The sequence below is a fragment of the Pogona vitticeps genome, chromosome 2, assembly GCF_051106095.1.
Source record: "Pogona vitticeps strain Pit_001003342236 chromosome 2, PviZW2.1, whole genome shotgun sequence".
Taxonomy (NCBI): domain Eukaryota; kingdom Metazoa; phylum Chordata; class Lepidosauria; order Squamata; family Agamidae; genus Pogona; species Pogona vitticeps.
The window spans coordinates 21383566-21403117 of record NC_135784.1 but is presented as its reverse complement, the minus strand read 5'-3'; the positions used below and the strand labels follow the sequence as shown (position 1 = coordinate 21403117).

The following is a 19552-nucleotide window of genomic DNA, read 5'->3' as shown; positions in this document are numbered from 1 at the left end:
CATCTCCATGGGTTGGAGCCATCTTGAGATAGTAGGAGGAAGGTTTCCAGGGTACCTTTACCTTTCCTTCTCTAAACAGGCTCGCAGCTGGAGGCTCAAACTGAAGGGATGAAGGGAAGATTCGCTATCCTCATGCCTAGGGTACTGCACAAACATGAGAAAACTCATCTTTTTTCAAAAATATGTTCCTCGGATGCTTTTTGGTGGACTTCCTGCTGTCAGTTATATGGTTTTCCGGTTTGTTTTGCCTTAGCCGCCTTCTTCTTCTTCTTCTTCTTCTTCTTCTTCTTCTTCTTCTTCTTCTTCTTCTTCTTCTTCTTCTTCTTCTTCTTGGTCTTCTTGGTCTTCTTCTTCTTCTTCTTCTTCTTCTTCTTTCCCATGACAAAGTCTTACCTGAAAGGAAATGGCTCCCGTTTTCCCCCCCATCTGTACAGGGGCTGATGGTCGCCAAGGAAACGTGCCCGTCTTTGCTCAAGAGCCACCAGGATCTGACCGAGCCAAGCAGTCAGACTGTATTCTGGCAAGTTCTGCAGGAGGAGGGTGAGACCGTCGACTCTTTGGGTAAGGAGATGTTTGCTCTGCTCATCTGATTTGCCATTTGTAGAACTGAAGGAGAAAAAAGCAGATGAGCGAAAAGAAGAGAACCTTTGTTCGAATACTGAGCCCATATACAGTAGGATCCTTTATCCACGGAGTCAGTATCCACAGATTCACTCATCCATGGTCTTAAAATATTAAAAGAATTAAAAGAAAAATCCCCCAACTGTTTTTTAATTATGACGTTCCCAGAACTTAGCACTAGAGGGAGCCAGAGAATTTTTCAAGATCCGTACTTCTCTGACCACAAATTTTCACTTTGACTTGCAGCCAGAGAATCGACCTATGGAGGAGAGGAGGGAGGTGGGGAAAGCGCCAAATTCAAATTTGGCACTTTCCCTGCCTCCCCCTTCCAGTCCATAGGCCTCGGATCTGCCTCCGGATGCCTTCTAGGGCTTTTCCGCCATCATGGGAGTCATCTCGGAGTTACCCCTCGTGCCGCCGCTGCCGCTGGGAGCCGAGCCGCACTGGGCGATCCCGGCCATGCTTGGACTCCTGGACTTCCCCTGCCGGGTGGAAGTCCAGGAGTCCAAGCATGGCTGGGATCGCCTGGCGGAGCTTGGCTCCCAGCAGCGGCGGCTGGGATGCCTTCCCCGCTGACACAGGCTTTCCCAGGGTGGGCTTCCCTTGGTAGACCTGGTCTACCAGGCTTTCCCGGGCAGTAGACCGAGCCTGCCGGGGGAAGCCATCCCCTGGTAGGCCCGATCCATCCTGGGAAAGCCTGCGTCGGCGAGGGCGGGGGAGCTCCGAGAGGCCTCTGGCACTGGCGCCGAAGCCCTCGGAGTCCTCCAGCAGCGGTGATAACGGCCGCAGGGGACCCGGGAAGGCTTCGAAAAGGTAAGTTTAATTTTTTTAACATTTATTTTAATTTGGGGGGGGTGTTTCTGGGGCAGGTTACAAATTAATTGTTTTTCAGTGCATTCCTATGGGGAACGCGTTTTTGACTTGAGGATTTTTCAACCTGCCGACCCCGTTCCAGTACGGATTAATACTGTAGGTCGAGAGCCCAGTGTATAACATTCACTGTTATGATAGTATAATACCTGTTTTTCAGCCTCCATGGGGGTGTCTTGGAACCAAATCCCCCTCTGGATATGGGAGTCGTCCTGTACCTGAAAAGAACCAATACATCCATGAGTTATATTCCATTCTCAACTTTTTTGCTTAAAATATAGCTCTCCGGTGGAAATTTCATGGAAAAGCAACAATATTGACAGAATATAAGTGGGATGATGAATATTAGTCATCATCTTCTGGCTTTGCCTCGTGCGTCTTTCCCTTGAAGGCAGGATCCTGGCTCTTTTCATCCCTCAGACCTTCAGCTTTGATGGTTATCCCTGCCAGGATGATGAACTGTGTCAGAAATAGACAATTTATGGTCTCTTTATTATTGTTGTTCTTAAGTAAGGAAACAGGTAGCAGAGAAGGACGGGAAGCAGGTGTCGTGGTTGTAAATCTCAGCGGTGAATTGCTGGAGGTGAAGAAGTCAGCATAGATGTTCGCCAACCTGAAGCAGTGCACCAAAAAATCCAGCCTGGGTGTCCTTGGGCAAGCTGCACAGTCACAGGGCACCCTGTAGAGGAAGGGAAGGGTAAAGCACTTCTGAATATTCTCTACGTGGGAAACCCTGAAAAGGGTTGCCTAAGTCGTAATGGACATGACAGTGCATAATTTTTATTATTATTAATTAGTTCTTTATTTTAAAAACAATGTCAGGGAGAGCTTTTCAGTTGTCTCTTATATTACTGGAAAAAAAGGTTATCAAAAGTATTGTGTTTGACATCCAGTGATGTAAAAACCGACAAAAAAATTAACAAAAATCACTGTGATTCCCAACCCAGGATTCCCAGATGTTCTTGGACTACAACTCCCAGAAGCCTTCACCACGAACTGTGCTGGACAGGATTTCTGCCAGCTATAGTTCAAAAACATCTGGGCACCCAAGGTTGGGAACCACTGCTCTAGAGCCTTTCTCTGGAGTCCAAGGAATGAGCAAAATTATTCTTTCTTTGCAGATGACACGATGGGAAGGCAGGTCAAGATGGAGGATCCTCAGTGGGGAAGAAATGAACCGATGAATGTCCCCAGAACCGCTGCCCTGGGAAGCGAAGTGAACCAGCTGAAGAGAACTGAGATAGGTGAGGAAGAATGTGGATTGAAAGCGGATCAGTCAGCAGAGAGAGCCAAGGAACCTAATGAGTTCAGGGACCATCTTATAGACACAATATGCCAGCCTTCCAAAATGTCTACGAGGGAGGAAACACCCACAACCGTCAAGTGCGGCCAAACATATCCTTGCAAATCAGAATCTGACCGGATCTGTACCAGAAAGAACCACAATAAATGTGTCACATCAGAAGAAAAATTCCAGGAAAATGTATACTCTGATAAACAACAGAGGGTGGTAACTGGAGAAATAAAACCGGAAATTTTGGACAATGTGGAAGGAGATCATTTGGACACGTATCAGTGTGATCGTCCAGAAGAGGACCCTAAGGATTCTGCGAGTGGAGAGAGTCACGGAATTCAAAGTGAGGGAAGGCTGTTTGAATGTTCTCAGTGTGGGAAAGGCTTCCTTCAGAGAAGAAGATGGGTGATCCATCAGAAATCTCATACTGGAGAGAAACCGTACGAATGCTCTCAGTGTGGGAAGTGCTTCATTAGTCAAGAATATTTGAGGAGCCACTGGAAAATTCATACTGGAGAGAAACGATACAAATGCCTGGAGTGTGCGAAAAGCTTCAGGCAGAGTAACCACTTGAAAAACCATCAGATAATTCATACTGGAGCTAAACCGTACAAATGTTCTCAATGTGGAAAATGCTTTAGCCTTGGAAAGTATTTGAAAAAACACCAACGTATCCATACTGCAAGCGAAACAAAACCGTATAAGTGCTCTCAGTGCGGGAAGTCCTTCAGCCAGGAAAATGCTTTGCTGGTTCATCAGCGGATTCATACCGGAGAGAAACTGTACGAATGCTCTGTGTGTGGGAAGTGCTTCAGTAGCCAAAAAAACCTGAGGAGGCACTGGAAGATTCATACTGGAGAGAAACCATACACATGCCTGGAGTGTGGGAAAAGCTTCAGGCGGAGCAACCACTTGAAAACCCATCAGATAATTCATACTGGAGAGAAACCATATGAATGTTCTCAGTGTGGGAAATGCTTCAGTCGGCAAGGAAACCTGAGAAGCCACTGGAGGATTCATACTGGAGAGAAACCACACACATGCCTGGAGTGTGGGAAAAGCTTTGGGCGGAGCAGCCAGTTGAAAACCCATCAGATGATTCATACTGGAGAGAGGCCATAGAAATGCTATCAGTGTAGGAAAAGCTTCAAAGTGGTGAAATACTTGAAGAAATATTCATTATGTTCATATGAAAGCCCTCCATGTTGGAAATGTTTCAGTTTGTGACTTCACCTGAATGATCGCCCCGGAATCGCTGTAGGAGTAGAGCCATACAGATGCCTTGAACATCAGAAAATTTTTTTCGGATAGTCTGTCTTTATCTGAGTGTTACAGGATGGTAGTAGAGTAGGACTGTGGTATTAACAGCGGATCGGTTCCAATCCGAAATCCAGTCAGCCCTCGACTTACGAATGGCCCTACTTGCAAACAATTCAACTTACGAACCTCCCGATAGGGAAATAACATACCCAACATATGAACTTCCCTCGAGTTATGAACAGAAAAAAAGTGCCCCCTCCCTCCCCTTAGAGGCTTCTGGAGGGGAAAAACGGTCAGAAACTTCTAAAATCTAAAAAGGCTGGGGAATAAAGCTGGAAATAAAAGATTGCTGCTTTTCTCTTGCCCCCGGGTGGCTTCTGAAAGCGGGAGGAGCTTTATTCCTCTGCCTTTTTAGGTGCTGAGCAAGCCTGTGGAAGCCTCTTAAGAGCCAGCTGATCAGCTGTTAGACAGGGAGAGGAGGAGGCAGGAGCAGAGAAGAGCACAAAATAGCTGCCAGGCTCCCTGCTAGGTGCCGGCTTTTAGCTGTTTGGTGCTCTTTTTCCTGCAGTTCTGGGGCTACCAAGGCTTGGTAAATGACTTTCTTTTATTTATTTTTTTAAGTTTCTGACCTTTCCCCCCATAGGAATGCATTAATTAATTTTCAATGCTTTCCTATGGGAAATTTGGTTTCGACTTAAGAACGTTTCAACTTACGAGCAGACTTCCGAAATGGATTAAGTTCATAAACCGAGGGCCCACTGCATTAAACACCATACATTTCATAGTCTGTCCCCCTCTAGTGGCCGGTTGTGGTAAATACATCCCTGATATGCATAGAAATAGGTATTTGGTTGGGTGTTTAGGCTTTTCGGACAGCAGGACAACAGATAAAATAACCAGTGGATACTGATCCCACGGATAGCAGGGTCCTACTGTATTTTGAACATCCTACAGGTGGAAAGGCCCAGTGGTTGGTCCAACTAGAGCTGTGGTTCCCAACCTCGGGTCGCCGGACGTTCATGGAGGATTACTCCCTGAAATCCTGGTCAGCACACCTAGTGGTGAAGGCTTCTGGGAATTGTAGTCCAAGAACATCAGGGGACCCAAGGTTGGGAACCACTGACTTAGAGTAAGTCCACTGAATCAATTTCTCAATGGTGAGTTCAGCACTTAAGTAAACTCCATTCATTTCTTGGGTGTTCTAGGGCTGGGACTCCCAGTTATATTTAGCTCGAAATTTCAGAGAAAATCCCAATGGATATTTCTTAGGGAACCTGCCAGTGAAAACTACAAGGTCGTTGCAGTTAGGAAAACGAATTTGAGATTTTTTTTATTAAAAGGGATAATTGGATTGAACAGTGTTGGAAGAAGTGACACTTTTTGCAGATGGAGAGATGGAAAGGGCCCTTACAATCAAGAGCTGGAAGTAACTAGCTATAAGCAGGATAGTTCTCTGTAAGTAAATACTGTTCTGCGTAAGCACAGTATACAACGTTACCTTTCAAAAAAAGTATTGTAGAATGGAAGTTGTACATTGTTGTAATGGGTGTCCCTTCAGGTGGCTTTCAAAAGGTATATCTGACATGCACTTTCAGATACTTTGAAATAGTTGTTTTGTAAAAAAATTATTTCTTACCTTATCAATAAAGACTCCTCAAAATTACAGAAAATTAGAAAATAAAACAATGAGCAGTGCGCCAGATAATGTAACAAAATTCTTTTTCAGTGTTATAACGTAGATGAATTTTTCTACCACTGTTAGTGAGTAATAGGAATGAATTACTTATGGAAATTAACTTCCAAACTCTTGACTGTCCGTAACTCTCTCAACCTGGAGTGTGGGTTCTGAGCCTTGTCCCTCTGTGAGGGTTCGATTTGTGGCTCCTTTCTTCAAATAAATCAGGAAATTTTTGTACAGTGGTGCCCCGCATAGTGAGGTTAATCCGTTCCGGATTAACCTTCGCTATGGCGAAACATCACTAAACGGAATGGAAAAGCCCATTGGAACGGGGCCCAAACTCACAGTTGAGCGAACTTTCCCCATAGGGCGGCCATTTTCGCGCCCTCGGTAAGCGAGTTCAGAGCGCGACAATAATGCGGGCGGCCATTTTGGGTGTTCCGGCGGCCATTTTGGAACCGCCTATCAGCTGTTCCCCCGACATCGCAATGCGAAGATCGTCGCAAAGCGATTTTTGCCCATAGGGGCCATCGGTATGAGATCGCATTAGCGATCTCAAAATCCGCATCGATATGCGGATTCGTCGTTAAACGGTGCGCTCGTTATTCGAGGCACCACTGTACTTTCGAAATAGGTGTGTTGTTTATTGGAGTGTTCAACAAATAACCGGTGTCAACAAAGTTATTCCAACATTTTTCTCTTTCTGACAACGGTCAATGTGACATCCACCCTCATGCCCCTTGCTTGACCTTCAAGCCCCAGAGCACATGAAGGCAAACACTCTTCTTTTACACTGGCTGCCACCAGGTGATCTCTAAATCACCATTTACTTCAGAAAGATTCAGGTCCACACTTCATGTTCTTTTAAATAAAACTTTGGTTTATTGATTACGATTGATTCATGCATATCTTCAGTAGTTAATCATTCCTCAGAATTTCCCCAAACCACATTCTATTACACTCCCTGACTCTACTCTCACTGACTCAATCTCTCTTACATTACTCTTACTGACTTAAACTCCCTTAATCTGACTTCTGCCTCCCCTCTTATAGCATCTCTCTTGGCTCCGCCTCTCAGCAACATGAATATTCATAAACCATTACATAATACAATAAGAACCATAGGTCTAATAAATGGAGAACGCTACAGACCTCCCCCCTTAAATATGTTTGTTTGGGAGGGGAAACACCATTTTTCGTCCTAAACAAACATGTACTGTTGCATAACTTATATAACATTTAACAGTTCAATAGGTAATATCATTCAATATAACAATTTCCATTTTTATTACTATAAACATTTTAAACAACTATCATTTCTTATACTCTAAACATTTTACTAATTTCAACAATATACTTTACCTTATCATTTATTCTTTATTATTATTTTTCATTAACATTACCAACCTTACAGTAATCATCATCAGGAAACTTATAAATTATCCAAAGTGAATCAAAGTGCAGTTCAATTGGTAATAAAAGTCTTGGTATCATTCTTCATGTTGTAGTCCATCAATTCAATTCTAATCTCATTTACAAATGTCCATCCCCCTTCCATCAGTCATTTGGCTTCCGAGGCACGATCTGAGTCTCTTTCGTAAAGTCCAAGTTTGCAAAGTCCAAGACAGGCTCACTCCCGCAGTCATCTGCAAGGCACCTCACCTCTCCAAGTCCATAGCTCGATGTATCTGTAAAAAGGTTGAACTCACGGTGGTAACCAGGTATGCTGAAGACTTGTCCAGACGTTACCGCCTCCATCAGCTGGACACACGACTGCTGCCACTCAGGAATCCCTCTGTTGTCCACTGGCTCCTTCCTCCGTAACCATTTCCGTCGTCTGGCAGACATCAGCCACTCTGTTGACCCCGGGATGTCATCAGCTGGTTGTTTTATAGTGAAGCCTGCTCTCTTTCTGGCCTGGGGTTTCACCATGTCAATTGGGGAAAGGATAGGCAGTTTCCTCTCCTCTTTCCAACCATCTCTGGATGCGTCCCTCTTTAAGACATCAGGGCGGATGCCTTTCCCCACATCCACATATTGTCCCACAGATACTTTCTCTGAAATGTTTTCCCTATATAGGGGACCACTATCATGGGTCACTTTAGGATTCTCAGGCCTGTCAAGTGCTATCTTAAATGATTGGTTGCTTTTAAACGCACTGCACTTGTCATCTGATTCTGCTTCTTTATTCAGGAACATGTCAGGTAGGGGTTTGCTTTGCAAAGTTTCATGATCTAATTGTTATGCCTCTGCCAAAAGCACTTTTCTCCCCTCTATAGTTCTCAGTTCTACTACAGTGGTGCCTCGCATAACGAGCGCACCGTATAACGACGAATCCGAGGGGGGGGTTGTGATCGCAAATGCGATCGCATACCGATGGCCCCTATGGGCAAAAATTGCTGTGTGATAATCGGTAAGCATTTCGCTTATCGATTGTTCGCATAGCGATGGGGGAACAGCTGATCGGCGGTTCCAAAATGGCCGCCGGACGCCCAAAATGGCTGCGCGCAGCGTTTTCGCGCCCTGCCCTTGCTTACCGAGGGTGCGAAAATGGCTGCGCTATGGAGGAACTTCGCTGAAGGGCGAGTTTGGGGCCCATTAGAACGCATTAAACGAAGTTTAATGCGTTCCAATGGGTTTTTTCGTTCCATACAGCGATGTTTTCACATAGCGAGGGTTAATCCGGAATGGATTAACCTGGCTATGAGGGGCACCACTGTACTTCTTTTTCCTGGGCCTCTTACAAGCTTTTTCCTTTTCCAGAAGCATCTCCCAAGCTCGTCTCTGCCATCTCTAAGGACTTTTATGTAAAAACTCCTTATCCAGGAAAGACCTTACAGGGTACTCAGTGAATGTACTAGTGTCTGTTTCAAAGGTAAAGGTTCCCCTTGACAATTTTTGTCCAGTCGTGTCCGACTCTAGGGGGCGGCGCTCATCCCGCTCTTCAAGCCATAGAGCCAGCATTTGTCCGAAGACAATCTTTCCGTGGTCACATGGCCAGTGTGATTTAGACACGGAACGCTGTTTACCTTCCCACCGAGGTGGTACCTATTTATCTACTCGCATTTGCATGCTTTCGAACCGCTAGGTTGGCGGGAGCTGGGACAAGCAACGGGCGCTCACTCCGTCGCGTGGATTCGATCTTACGACTGCTTGGTCTTCTGACCCTGCAGCACAGGCTTCTGCGGTTTAGCCCACAGCGCCACCACGTCCCTTTAGTCTGTTTCAAAGCAATCTATTAAATTAATCTCCTGCTGCTCCTGAGCCAAACTATTTTCATTTGAGGTTTTCAGAAGCATGAGATCAGCTACAGCAACACTCTTCAGCTGGGTAACCACAGAAACATCTCTCTCCAAGCTCCCATATGATACTGTAACAATTTCAGCTGCAGAGGGTGATTCCTGGCCTCCTGGTGAGAGTGTAAGTGCGAAAGCACTATTAACATGCTCTGTTGACTGCAACCCATCTCCATATTTCTGGTCTTTGTCAGTCATAGATTTCTCTGGGTGTTCAGTGGTTAGTGTTGTACCGTCTGTCAAAGTACTAGCTTCCCTCTGTTCCTCAGTACAGGAAGGAACGTTAAGGGTTTTCAAAATACTCTGATCAGCCATTTTGGTTACCTCATGGCTTATTTCTGAACTGGGGCATCCCTGGTTTGCTTCTAGGGTTTGGGAATCTATTTTTCCCTCAGAGGCCTCCACAGTTCCCAAACAGTATACTTTCTTGATCTGGCCATTATTCTCCACATTTTGAGGTTTAATTTCTGTACAATTGTATTGTAAATGACCAGGCTTGCCGCTTTGGTAATTCCTTCTCTCATCCAAAGGAGATTCATTAAACTTTTCCTCAAGATTCACTTGGTTCTGAGGACTAGGCCATACTAATTTTGCTGAGGCACCACTCTGGCCTTCATTCCATGTTGTTTTGCTGAGGTAATTTTTATTAAAGGGCTTCTCATTGTCATCCCAGTTATTACCACCAAGTTTTACCTCAGAATAATTTGAGTTTCTTAATTCTTTCATACAATCAGCTGTTTTTGATAGATTCCCCTCAGGATTGGATTTATTAGTATTATAGTTTTGGACTTTCAATTCCATGAGTTTTACTCTCAATTCAGCTCTGAGCTGTGAAATCTTTTCCTCAGTCCTAACTTTGATTTCTAACAGTTTTTCTTTTAATTTAATATCATGCTGCAGCTTCCATTTTTCAAAATCTTGCTTCCTTTGCCTGATCTCAGCCTCATTTTTGAGCTGTAACTCTTTTAATTTAGTTTCTCATTCCAGCTGAATTAAGGGGTTCCAATTTCCCTCCAATTCATGAGGTAAAACCTCAGCTTCAGGATTCCCCCTTGTGGAACGTTTGGGTGGCATATTTACTTCTGGGATGATTACTACAGCATGTGTACTTATCTTTAAAGGACCTGTCTTTCTTCTCTTACATCCAGTCACTAATATAATTCTATTTCAAGCGAAGGCTTTCTCCTTTCTTCCCTCAGATCTGCTCTGACCCCTGGCTTCTGCTTTTCACAAGCGATCTCTATCCTTAGAGCCTTGAGCCTTAAGCAAGCCCCCTGGTCTTCAGATCCTGAGGTAAACACAAGAATTTCCTTTCAGAGTCCTTCCCTAACTTAGACCCACCAGATCTGGGTTCAGAAGCCCCTACTACTAAGCTTTTCCCAAAAGCTCTAGCAAGGAACCAAACTTCTTTGTCACCTCTATCTAAAAGGTACCGTTGACTCAAGGAAAATCCTTTTTAAACTCAGACTTGACTGGAATGCTTTGAGTTCAACTCAGGCTTCACTGGATTTCTTCGAATCCCGCTGCTGGTCACCAATTGTGGCATCCACTCTCGTGCCCCTTGCTTGACCTTCAAGCCCCAGAGCACACGAAGGCAAACACTCTCTTTTACACTTGCCACCAGGTGATCTCTAAATCACCATTTACTTCAGAAAGATTCAGATCCACACTTCAAGATGTTTTAAATAAAAGTTTGGTTTATTGATTACATAGATTGATTCATGAATATCTTCAGTAGTTAATCATTCCTCAGAATTTCCCCAAACTACACATTCTATTACACTCCCTGACTCTACTCTCACTGACTCAATCTCTCTTACATTACTCTTACTGATTTAAACTCGCTTAATCTGACTTCTGACTCCCCTCTTATAGTATCTCTCTTGGCTCCGCCTCTCAGCAACATGAATATTCATAAACCATTACCTAATGCAACAAGAACCATAGATCTAATAAATGGAGAACGCTACAGTCAGCAAGGGGCTTCCATTCTTGATCCAGGAACGGGTTCCCTTCCGCAGCATTCCATGGACCCAGCCAGTCTATAGAGAAGTTCAGGTCTACTCTATGTCCCGCTTCACCTTCCAGCAGGGGTACGGTGTCATCGTCCCGGTCATCCACCCACATGGAGCATCCCATGGGTGTGGAGGTCTTCCAGGGTCCCCTGGTATCCCTCATTTCGCTCACCCTCCATTCCAAACTCTCTCCTTTCTCTACCTTTTCTTTTTTCTCTCTTAGCTTTCGCCTCCACTCTCTGGCTTCGTCTTCTCCCTAATAAGACGGTCTCGGGGGATCTCTCTCCTTCTCCTGTAATCTTCCTCTTTAGACACTCTCAGCCTCACCCAAGCTCTGGTCCAGGGATCCTCCATCCAGACCCATTCCTAAGCTGGAGGTAACTGTTTCTTCCTCCTTTTTATATCTGCTGTTCCCGCCTCTATCTTCACCCTCTTTTGTTCTATTGCTGCCATTTCCCCCTGGGTTCCTTCAACTGTTAACCTTCGTATTTCTCCTAATTTGCATAGAAAAGCAACAATATTAACAGATTATGAGTGGGATGATGAATATTAGTCATCATCTTCTGGCTTTGCCTCAGGCATCTTTTCCTTGAAGGCAGGATCCTGGCTCTTTTCATCCCTCAGCCCTTCAGCATTGTTCGCTACTCCTGTCAGGACGATGAACTGTGTCAGAAATAGACCATTTTTTGGTGTCTTTATTATTGTTGTTGTTAAGTAAGGTAGCAGAGAAGGATGGGAACCAGGTGTCATGGTAAATCTCAGTGGTGAATTGCTGGAAGTGAAGAAGTCAGCATAGGTGTTTGTTGTGTGCCAAGCTGAATAGGCACACAACAGGCAATGCCTCCACTGACATTTTATCCTTTCAGTGACAGGATGAATCCAGCTCCCAGAATGTACAGGGATTGCTTAGTACACCAGTGGAGCTATTTAATAGGATTTTGACTATTACAAATTAGCGGGAAAATAGACGCCACCCTCTGTTAATCAAAAGAGACTGGAATTTCCCTCCCCGAAGCGGATTTGTGAAACGTTAGCCAGGCTGTTTTCTGCCAGGAGTGTCCATTATGCTGGTGGAGGAGCATCATTGGATATAAAACCTCCTTTTTTCTTCATTCTTTGTTCTTTTTCCAAGAGGTTGATTTGTTTAAAGGAAGAAATATTAATCTATTCACGAAGGCTTTCAGGACCAGGATCTAATGGTTGTTGTGGGATTTTCTGGCTCTTTGGCCGTGTTCTGAAAGTTATTCTTCCTAACGTTTCGCCAGTCTCTGTGGCCGGCATCTTCAGAGGTCAGCACTCTGACTTCTGGTGTAGTTGGCTATGGTAGTGCAGTATTTATGGCTGTGAGATAGGCTTTTGTCTTTTTTCTGTAGATGGGTGATTAGTGTGTATTGTTGTGGATGTATTGTGCTCAGGAGAAGAGATTATCTGGTCCTGTGGTTGATGGAGGCAGTGACAGATTTTACTTTCTTGGGCTCCATGATCACTGCAGATTGTGGCAGCAGCCACAAAATTAAAAGACGCCTGCTTCTTGGGAGAGAAGCGATGACAAACTCTGACAGCATCTTAAAAAACAGAGACATCAGCTTGCCAACAAAAGTCCGAATGGGGAAAGTTTTTCCAGTAGTGATGTATGGAAGTGAGAGCTGGACCGTAAAGAGAGCTCACAGCCAAAGACTTGATGCCTTTGAATTGTGGTGCTGGAGGAGGCTCAACCCTGAGTGCTCACTGGAAGGACAGATCCTGAATCTGAGGCTCCAATACTTTGGGCATCTCATGAGAAGAGAAGACTCCTTGGAAAAGACCTTGATGTTAGGAAAGTTTGAAGGCAAGAGGAGAAGTGGACGACAGAGGATGAGATGGTTGGACAATGTCATCGAAGCAACCAACATGAAATTGACCCAACTCCGAGAGGCAGTGGAAGATAGGAAGGCCTGGCGTGCTCTGGCCCATGGGGTCATGAAGAGTCAGACACGACTTAATGACTAAACAACAACAAGTTAACACCCAGAAAAGATGACAACGTGGTTGATGGGGGTCATTAGCTGGTCTTTTGTGTCTAGTGATCCCCTGTCCTTGTGGCAGGGTAGAGTTTGTTGACCTTTTGCACGCAGTATTTTTGAGAGCTGGGAGCCAGGTTTTGCTGAGTTTCACACTTTCCTCTTTTTTGTTGAAGTTTTGCTGGTGCTTGTGGATTTCAATGGCTTCCCTGTGCAGTCTGACGTAATGATTGCTGGCGTTGTCCAGTATTTGAGTATTTTGTAATAGAATTTCATGTCCAGTTTGTTTCAGGGCATGTTCAGCTACTGCAGATTTTTCTGGTTGTTTTAGTCTGCAGTGTCTCTTATGTTCTTTGATTCTGGTGTGGATGCTTCGTTTTGCAGTTCCAATATATTAACTGCTGTTAATCATTTATTAGGCAGAAATTAGTTCCTTATCTGGCTGGATATCTCAGTGGTTTAGGTATCCAGCTGCAGAACCAGAGGCTGGGAGTTCAATTCCCCCCGTTAATCCCAAATAATCCAGCCTTGGTGTCCTAGTGCAAGCTGCACAGTCACAGGGCACCCTCTAGAGGAAGGGAAGGGTGAAACACTTCTGAATATTCTCTACATGGGAAGCCCTGAAAAGGGTTACCCAAGACGGATTGAACTTGACAATGAATTTAATATTTATTAATTAATTCCTTATTTTAAAAACAATGTCAGGGAGAGCTTTTAAGTTGTCTCTTGTATTACTGGAAAAAAAGGTTATCAAAAGTATTGTGTTTGACATCCAGTGATGTAAAAACCGACAAAAAAAATTAACAAAAATCACTGTGATTCCAAACCTTGGATCCCCAGATGTTCTTGGACTACAACTCCCAGAAGCCTTCACCACTAGCTGTGCTGGACAGGATTTCTGGCAGCTGTGGTTCAAAAACATCTGGGCACCCAAGGTTGGGAACCACTGCAGTCCAGAGCCTTTCTCTGGAGTCCAAAGAATGAGCAAAATTATTCTTTCTTTGCAGATGACACGATGGGAAGGCAGATCAAGATGGAGAATCCTCAGTGGGAAAGAAATGAGCTAATGGATGTCCCAAAAACCACTGCCCCGGCAAGCGAAGTGAACCAGCTGGAGAGAATTGAGATAGGTGAGGAAGAATGAGTTCAGGAACCATCTTATAGACACAGTATGACAGCCTTCCAAAATGTCTACAAGGGAGGAAACACCCACAACCGTCAAGTGCGGCCAAAGGTATCCTTGCAAATCAGAACCTGACCGAATCTGTACCAGAAAGAAGCACAATGAATGTGTCACATCAGAAGAAACATTCCAGGAAAATGTATACTCTGATAAACAACAGAGGGTGGTAACTGGAGAAATTAAAGGTGAATTTTTGGAAAATGTGGAAGGAGATCACTTGGACACATATCAGTGTGATCGTCCAAAAGAGGACCCTAAGGATTCTGGGAGTGGGGAGAGTCATGGAATTCAAAGTGAGGGAAGGATATTTGAATGTTCCCATTGTGGGAAAGGCTTCCTTCAGAGAAGAAGTTTGGTGATCCACCAGAAATCTCATACTGGAGAGAAATTGTATGAATGCTCTCAGTGTGGGAAGTGTTTCCGTCAGAGAAAAAATTTGAATACACATAAACGGCTTCATACTGGATCTGAACCGTACAGATGTTCTCAATGTGGAAAATGCTTCAGCCTAAGAAAGGATTTGAAGAGACACCAAAGCATCCATACTGGAGCTGAAACAAAACCGTATAAGTGCTCTGAGTGCGGGAAGTCCTTCAACCAGGAAAAAGCTTTGCTGGTCCATCAGCGGATTCATACAGGAGAGAAACCGTACGAATGCTCTGATTGTGGGAAGTGCTTCAGTCAGCAAGGACACCTGAAGAATCACTGGAGGATTCATACTGGAGAGAAACCGTACAAATGCTTGGAGTGTGGGAAAAGCTTCGGGTGGAACAACCACTTGAAAACCCATCAGGTCATTCATACCGGAGAGAGACCTTACAAATGCTCTCAGTGTGGGAAATGCTTCAGTCGTCAAGGACTCCTGAAGAGCCACTGGAGGATTCATACTGGAGAGAAACCATACGAATGCTCTAAGTGTGGGAAATGCTTCAATGATCAACGAAATCTGATGAGGCACTGTAGGATTCATACTGGAGAGAAACGATACACATGCCTGGAATGTGGGAAAAGCTTTGTCTGGAGCAACCAGTTGAAAATCCACCGCATAAGTCATACCGGAGAGGAGCCGTACAAATGCTCCCAGTGTGGAAAGTGCTTCAGTCATCAAGGAAATCTGACGAGCCACTGGAGGATTCACACCAGAGAGAAGCCCTTCAAATGCTTTCAGTGTGGAAAAAGCTTCAAAGTGGCAAATTACTTGAAGAAACATGAAAGAATTCATAACGATCATATGAAGGGCCTTGATGCTGGAAATGTTTCAGTTAGTGACTTCACCTGAATGATCGCCTGGGAATTGCTGTAGGAGAAGAGCCACACAGATGCCTTGAGCATCAGAAAAATGTTTTTCGGATAGTCTGTCTTTATCTGAGTATTATGGGATTGTACTACACTAGGAGTGTCGTATCCACAGGGGCTCGGTTCCAAGCCAAAATTCATACTGGAGAGAAACGGTACAAATGTTCTCATTGTGGAAAATGCTTTAGCCTGGGAAAGTATTTGAAAAGCCACCAAGGCATCCATATTGTAAGTGAAACAAAACTGTGTAAGTGCTCTCAGTGCGGGCAGTCCTTCAACCAGGAAAAAGCTTTGCTGGTCCATCAGCGGATTCATACCGGAGAGAAACTGTACGAATGCTCTCAGTGTGGGAAATGTTTCAGTCAGCAAGGAAACCTGATGAACCACTGGAGGATTCATACTGGAGAGAAACCGTACAAATGCTCTCAGTGCGGGAAATGTTTCAGTCAGCAAGGAAACCTGATGAGCCACTGGAGGATTCACACCGGAGAGAGGCCGTACAAATGCTTTCAGTGTGTAAAAATCCTCAAAGTGGCAAATTACTTGAAGAAACATGAAAGAATTCATAACGATCATATGAAAGGCCTCCATGCTGGAAATGTTTCAGTTAGTGACTTCACCTGAATGATCACCTTCAGCATCAGAAAAATGTTTTTCGGATAGTCTGTCTTTATCTGAGTATTATGGGATGGTATTGCAGTAGGACTGTGGTATACACAGGGGATCGGTTCCAAGCCAAAATATTAAACACTATACATTTCATACATCTGGGGACCCAAGTTTGGGAATCATTGACTTAGAGTAAGTCCATTGATTCAGTTGCCCAATGGTGAGTTTGCTTAAGTAAACCCCTGTCAAAAGGTCCATATAAACTATTTGGCGGTTGACCAGCAACAGCACATTTTTATTAACATTCAACAATGGCGTATCAACCACAACTTCTGTGGGCATCAACATATCTCAGGCAACTTTCTCTCTATATGTCCATTCTGATTAACTTGGTAACTTTGCTTCAATACGGGGGAGCCGGCCCAAACCGCTCCTTGTCGGTAGGCTTCCATAACGGGGTGCTCCTTACCGCGCAGATTATCCCACAACAGGGGTGGCGAGCCCAGTGCCCCCTCGGGTGGTGGCTTGTTGAAGGTCTGGTCTGGGCGTACCAACTTCCTCCAGCGACCACGTCCTCTCGGGAAGACCACCACCGTCGATTCTAGTCTCTCTTGTATCACTACTCCTTCCTTATCAGGAACGGGATCAGGCAGTAGTCCTCCCGCCTTCAGGCTTGGGAAATCATCAATCAGACTCTTTACTCCACGCGCCTTAGCTTCCTCTTTCTCCTTCTCTCTCTTGCACGTTACCGCCCTAAATTCCTGCGCATATTCCCCCTCTTTTATATTCTCCTCCCACACATCCACCCAATGCTCCTCCCCTTGCTTTCTTCCTTCCTCTGACAGACACACTTCAGTCTTACCCCCTTCAAACCCCCTTTCCTCTTTATACTCTTTTTCTCTTCCCTCAGCCCCTTTGACATTTATGTTAGCTGGAGGAGACGCCGCGCTAGCTGTTGGACCTTCCTCACAACCCCATTCATTTCTTGGGTGTTCCAGGGCTGGGACTCCCAGTTAAATTTAGCTCTAAATTTCAGAGGAAATCCCAATGGATATTCCTTACCTGCCAGTGAAAACTGCAAGGTTGTTGCAATTAGGAAAATGAATGTGAGACTTTTTTTTTAAAAAAAGGAATAATTGGATTGAATAGTGGAGGAAGAAGTGACACTATTTGAAAGAGGTTTTTTGTACAAAACTATTTCTTATGAATAAGGAATACTTTCCTCCCCAAACTTACAGAAAATTAGAACAAAAAATAAGCAGTGCACCAGATAATGTAACAAAACCCCTTTCAACTGTTGTAATGTAGAATAATTTTTCGACCGCTGTTAATGAGTAATAGGAATGAATCACTTATGGAAAATAACTTCAAAACTCTTGACTGTCAGTAACTCTCTCAACCTGGAGTGTGGGTTCTGAGCCTTGTCCGTCTCGGTTTAAAAAAAGAAATCGCCATGAATCTTGTACTGGGTAATTTATTTTGCGTCCCTGGGCATAGGGAGCATGGGCACGTACCACTTTTGCATTTTTTTAAAAAATAAAATGTTTCCATTATAAAAATGTCTTGAGTTTTCCTTTAGTTATACTTTACAGTGTTGCTAAATCTCTACAGACATGTTTTTTCTTGACTTAAACAATTCCTTATGAGCCGTGCTGCCATTACTTCTCAAAAGAAAGAAAGAAAATCTCAGTATCTGAGTGGTTTGTTTGTTAATGTTTTCAGGGCACATAGAATATCATGGATTCACAACAGCGGGAGGGAGGGAGGGAGGGAGCGGTCACTGGTCCCAAGGCACGGGTGAAGTGTATTTCTAGTGAGAGGAAAAAGTTAGCAAGTTTATTTTTTAACCCTGCCATTTAACTTTAAAAAGCCCAAGGAGGCTTACATCCTTGAAAGGCAATATTTAAAGCTAAGATCTAATGAGTATAGAAAGGGAGCTTAAGATCTTTATAGGTTAAATCCAACACTTTGATTTGTGTCTGGAAACTGATGGGCAGCCAGAGGAGCTGCCGTAATGGGGGGAGTTGTTTGATTCCTGTGCCCACCTCCAGTCTGCAATCTGGCTGCTGCTTTTTGGACCCGCTGATCTTTCCAGAATCTTTCCATCGGAAGCCCCGTTGGCTTCTCTACCCTGGTTTCCTGTGCCCCAAATGGTTAATTCTGGCTTCCAGTCTCCTGGAGAAATTTGAGCAAGAAAGGAAAGGCAGTGAAGGTATAAGCAAGGAGGATAGTGGTTCAGAGATGGGAATTGTACTCCCACAGATCTGGTGGGCACCCAAGTAGAGAGAGCTAAAGAGAAGGAGCCAAGCTCTGAGTGGGGAGGGCATTTCAAAACTCGAATCACCAAAGACATCTGACTGACTCTGGAAGGCTACAAGTCCCCAAGCGGAAGGGAGATCCTATGGCTTTTTCTTCCCCATTCTTGCAGCAGGATTCAGATGGAAAGGATTTGGCCTCAAATCAACTTTCCCGAAGAGTCTTCACTGCGTCTCTTTACAACCAACTCTGTTTTCAACATAATTGTGACTGCATGATGGGAAGCTTCAGGATCAACTTTGCCTGCTTTTGTGCACCGGAGAGGACTCTGACCCCAAGGTTTGAGGAGGAAACTCTGAAGCAAGAAAGAAGCAAAGATCAGCATGTCTAGAAGGTCAATATAGACCAGTCGGAGCAAGAAAAGTCCCCAGGATAGCCCAGTTCCTAGGTTGGGGTGCTCTGCCAAAGAGAAAAAGGACATTGTAGAAGGAGATGCAACATTGTTGGGAAACCCAGTGTCTGGAGTTCTTGAAGGCATTGCCAGCTATTTGTACAAAATTTTGTTTGTTTGTTCAGTCGTTTTGTCGTGTCCGACTCTTCGTGACCCCATGGACCAGAGCACGCCAGGCCCTCCTATCATCCACCACCTCCCGGAGTTCTGTCAAATTCATGTTGGTTGCTTCAATGACACTGTCCAACCATCTCATCCTCGGTCGTCCCCTTCTCCTCTTGCCTTCACACTTTCCCAACATCAAAGTCTTTGCCAAGGAGTCTTCTCATGAGATGGCCAAAATACTGGAGCCTCAGCTTCAGGATCTGTCCTTCCAATGAGCACTTGGGGTTGATTTCCTTTAGAATTGATAGGTTTGTTCTCCTTGCAGTCCAGGGAACTCTCAAGAGTCTCCTCCAGCACCACAATTCAAAGGCATCAATTCTTCGGCGGTCAGCTTTCTTTATGGTCCAGCTCTCACTTCCATACAACAGTACAGGAAAAACCATAGCTTTGACTATTCGGACTTTTGTTGGCAAGGTGATGTCTCTGCTTTTTAAGATGCTGTCAAGGTTTGTCATTGCTTTCCTCCTAAGAAGAAGGTGTCTTTTAATTTCGTGGCTGCTGTCTCCATCTGCAGTGATCATAGAGCCCAAGAAAGTAAAATCTGTCACTGCCTCCATA

The 19552-nt window shown here is 44.5% G+C and overlaps 2 protein-coding genes across 6 annotated transcripts in view; both read left to right on the top strand.

Annotated features, from left to right (window-relative positions):
• Positions 1 to 19552, top strand: part of LOC140705028 (uncharacterized) — a 138284-nt gene that overhangs the window by 38188 nt on the left and 80544 nt on the right. For 2 of the 5 annotated variants that reach the window (XM_078388316.1, XM_078388315.1), the window contains exon 6: positions 14042 to 14164. In XM_078388316.1, the coding sequence (XP_078244442.1) occupies positions 14042 to 14164 (123 nt within the window). Of the gene's footprint in view, positions 1 to 434; positions 562 to 2612; positions 2736 to 14041; positions 14165 to 19552 lie in introns of all 5 variants that reach the window. The other 3 variants (XM_078388318.1, XM_078388317.1, XM_078388319.1) reach the window with 3 other exon arrangements.
• LOC140704024 (uncharacterized) lies at positions 14164 to 17681 on the top strand. Its single transcript, XM_072988488.2, has one exon. The coding sequence runs from the start codon at positions 14222 to 14224 to the stop codon at positions 15494 to 15496; it is 1275 nt and encodes a 424-aa protein (XP_072844589.2). The 5' UTR covers positions 14164 to 14221; the 3' UTR covers positions 15497 to 17681.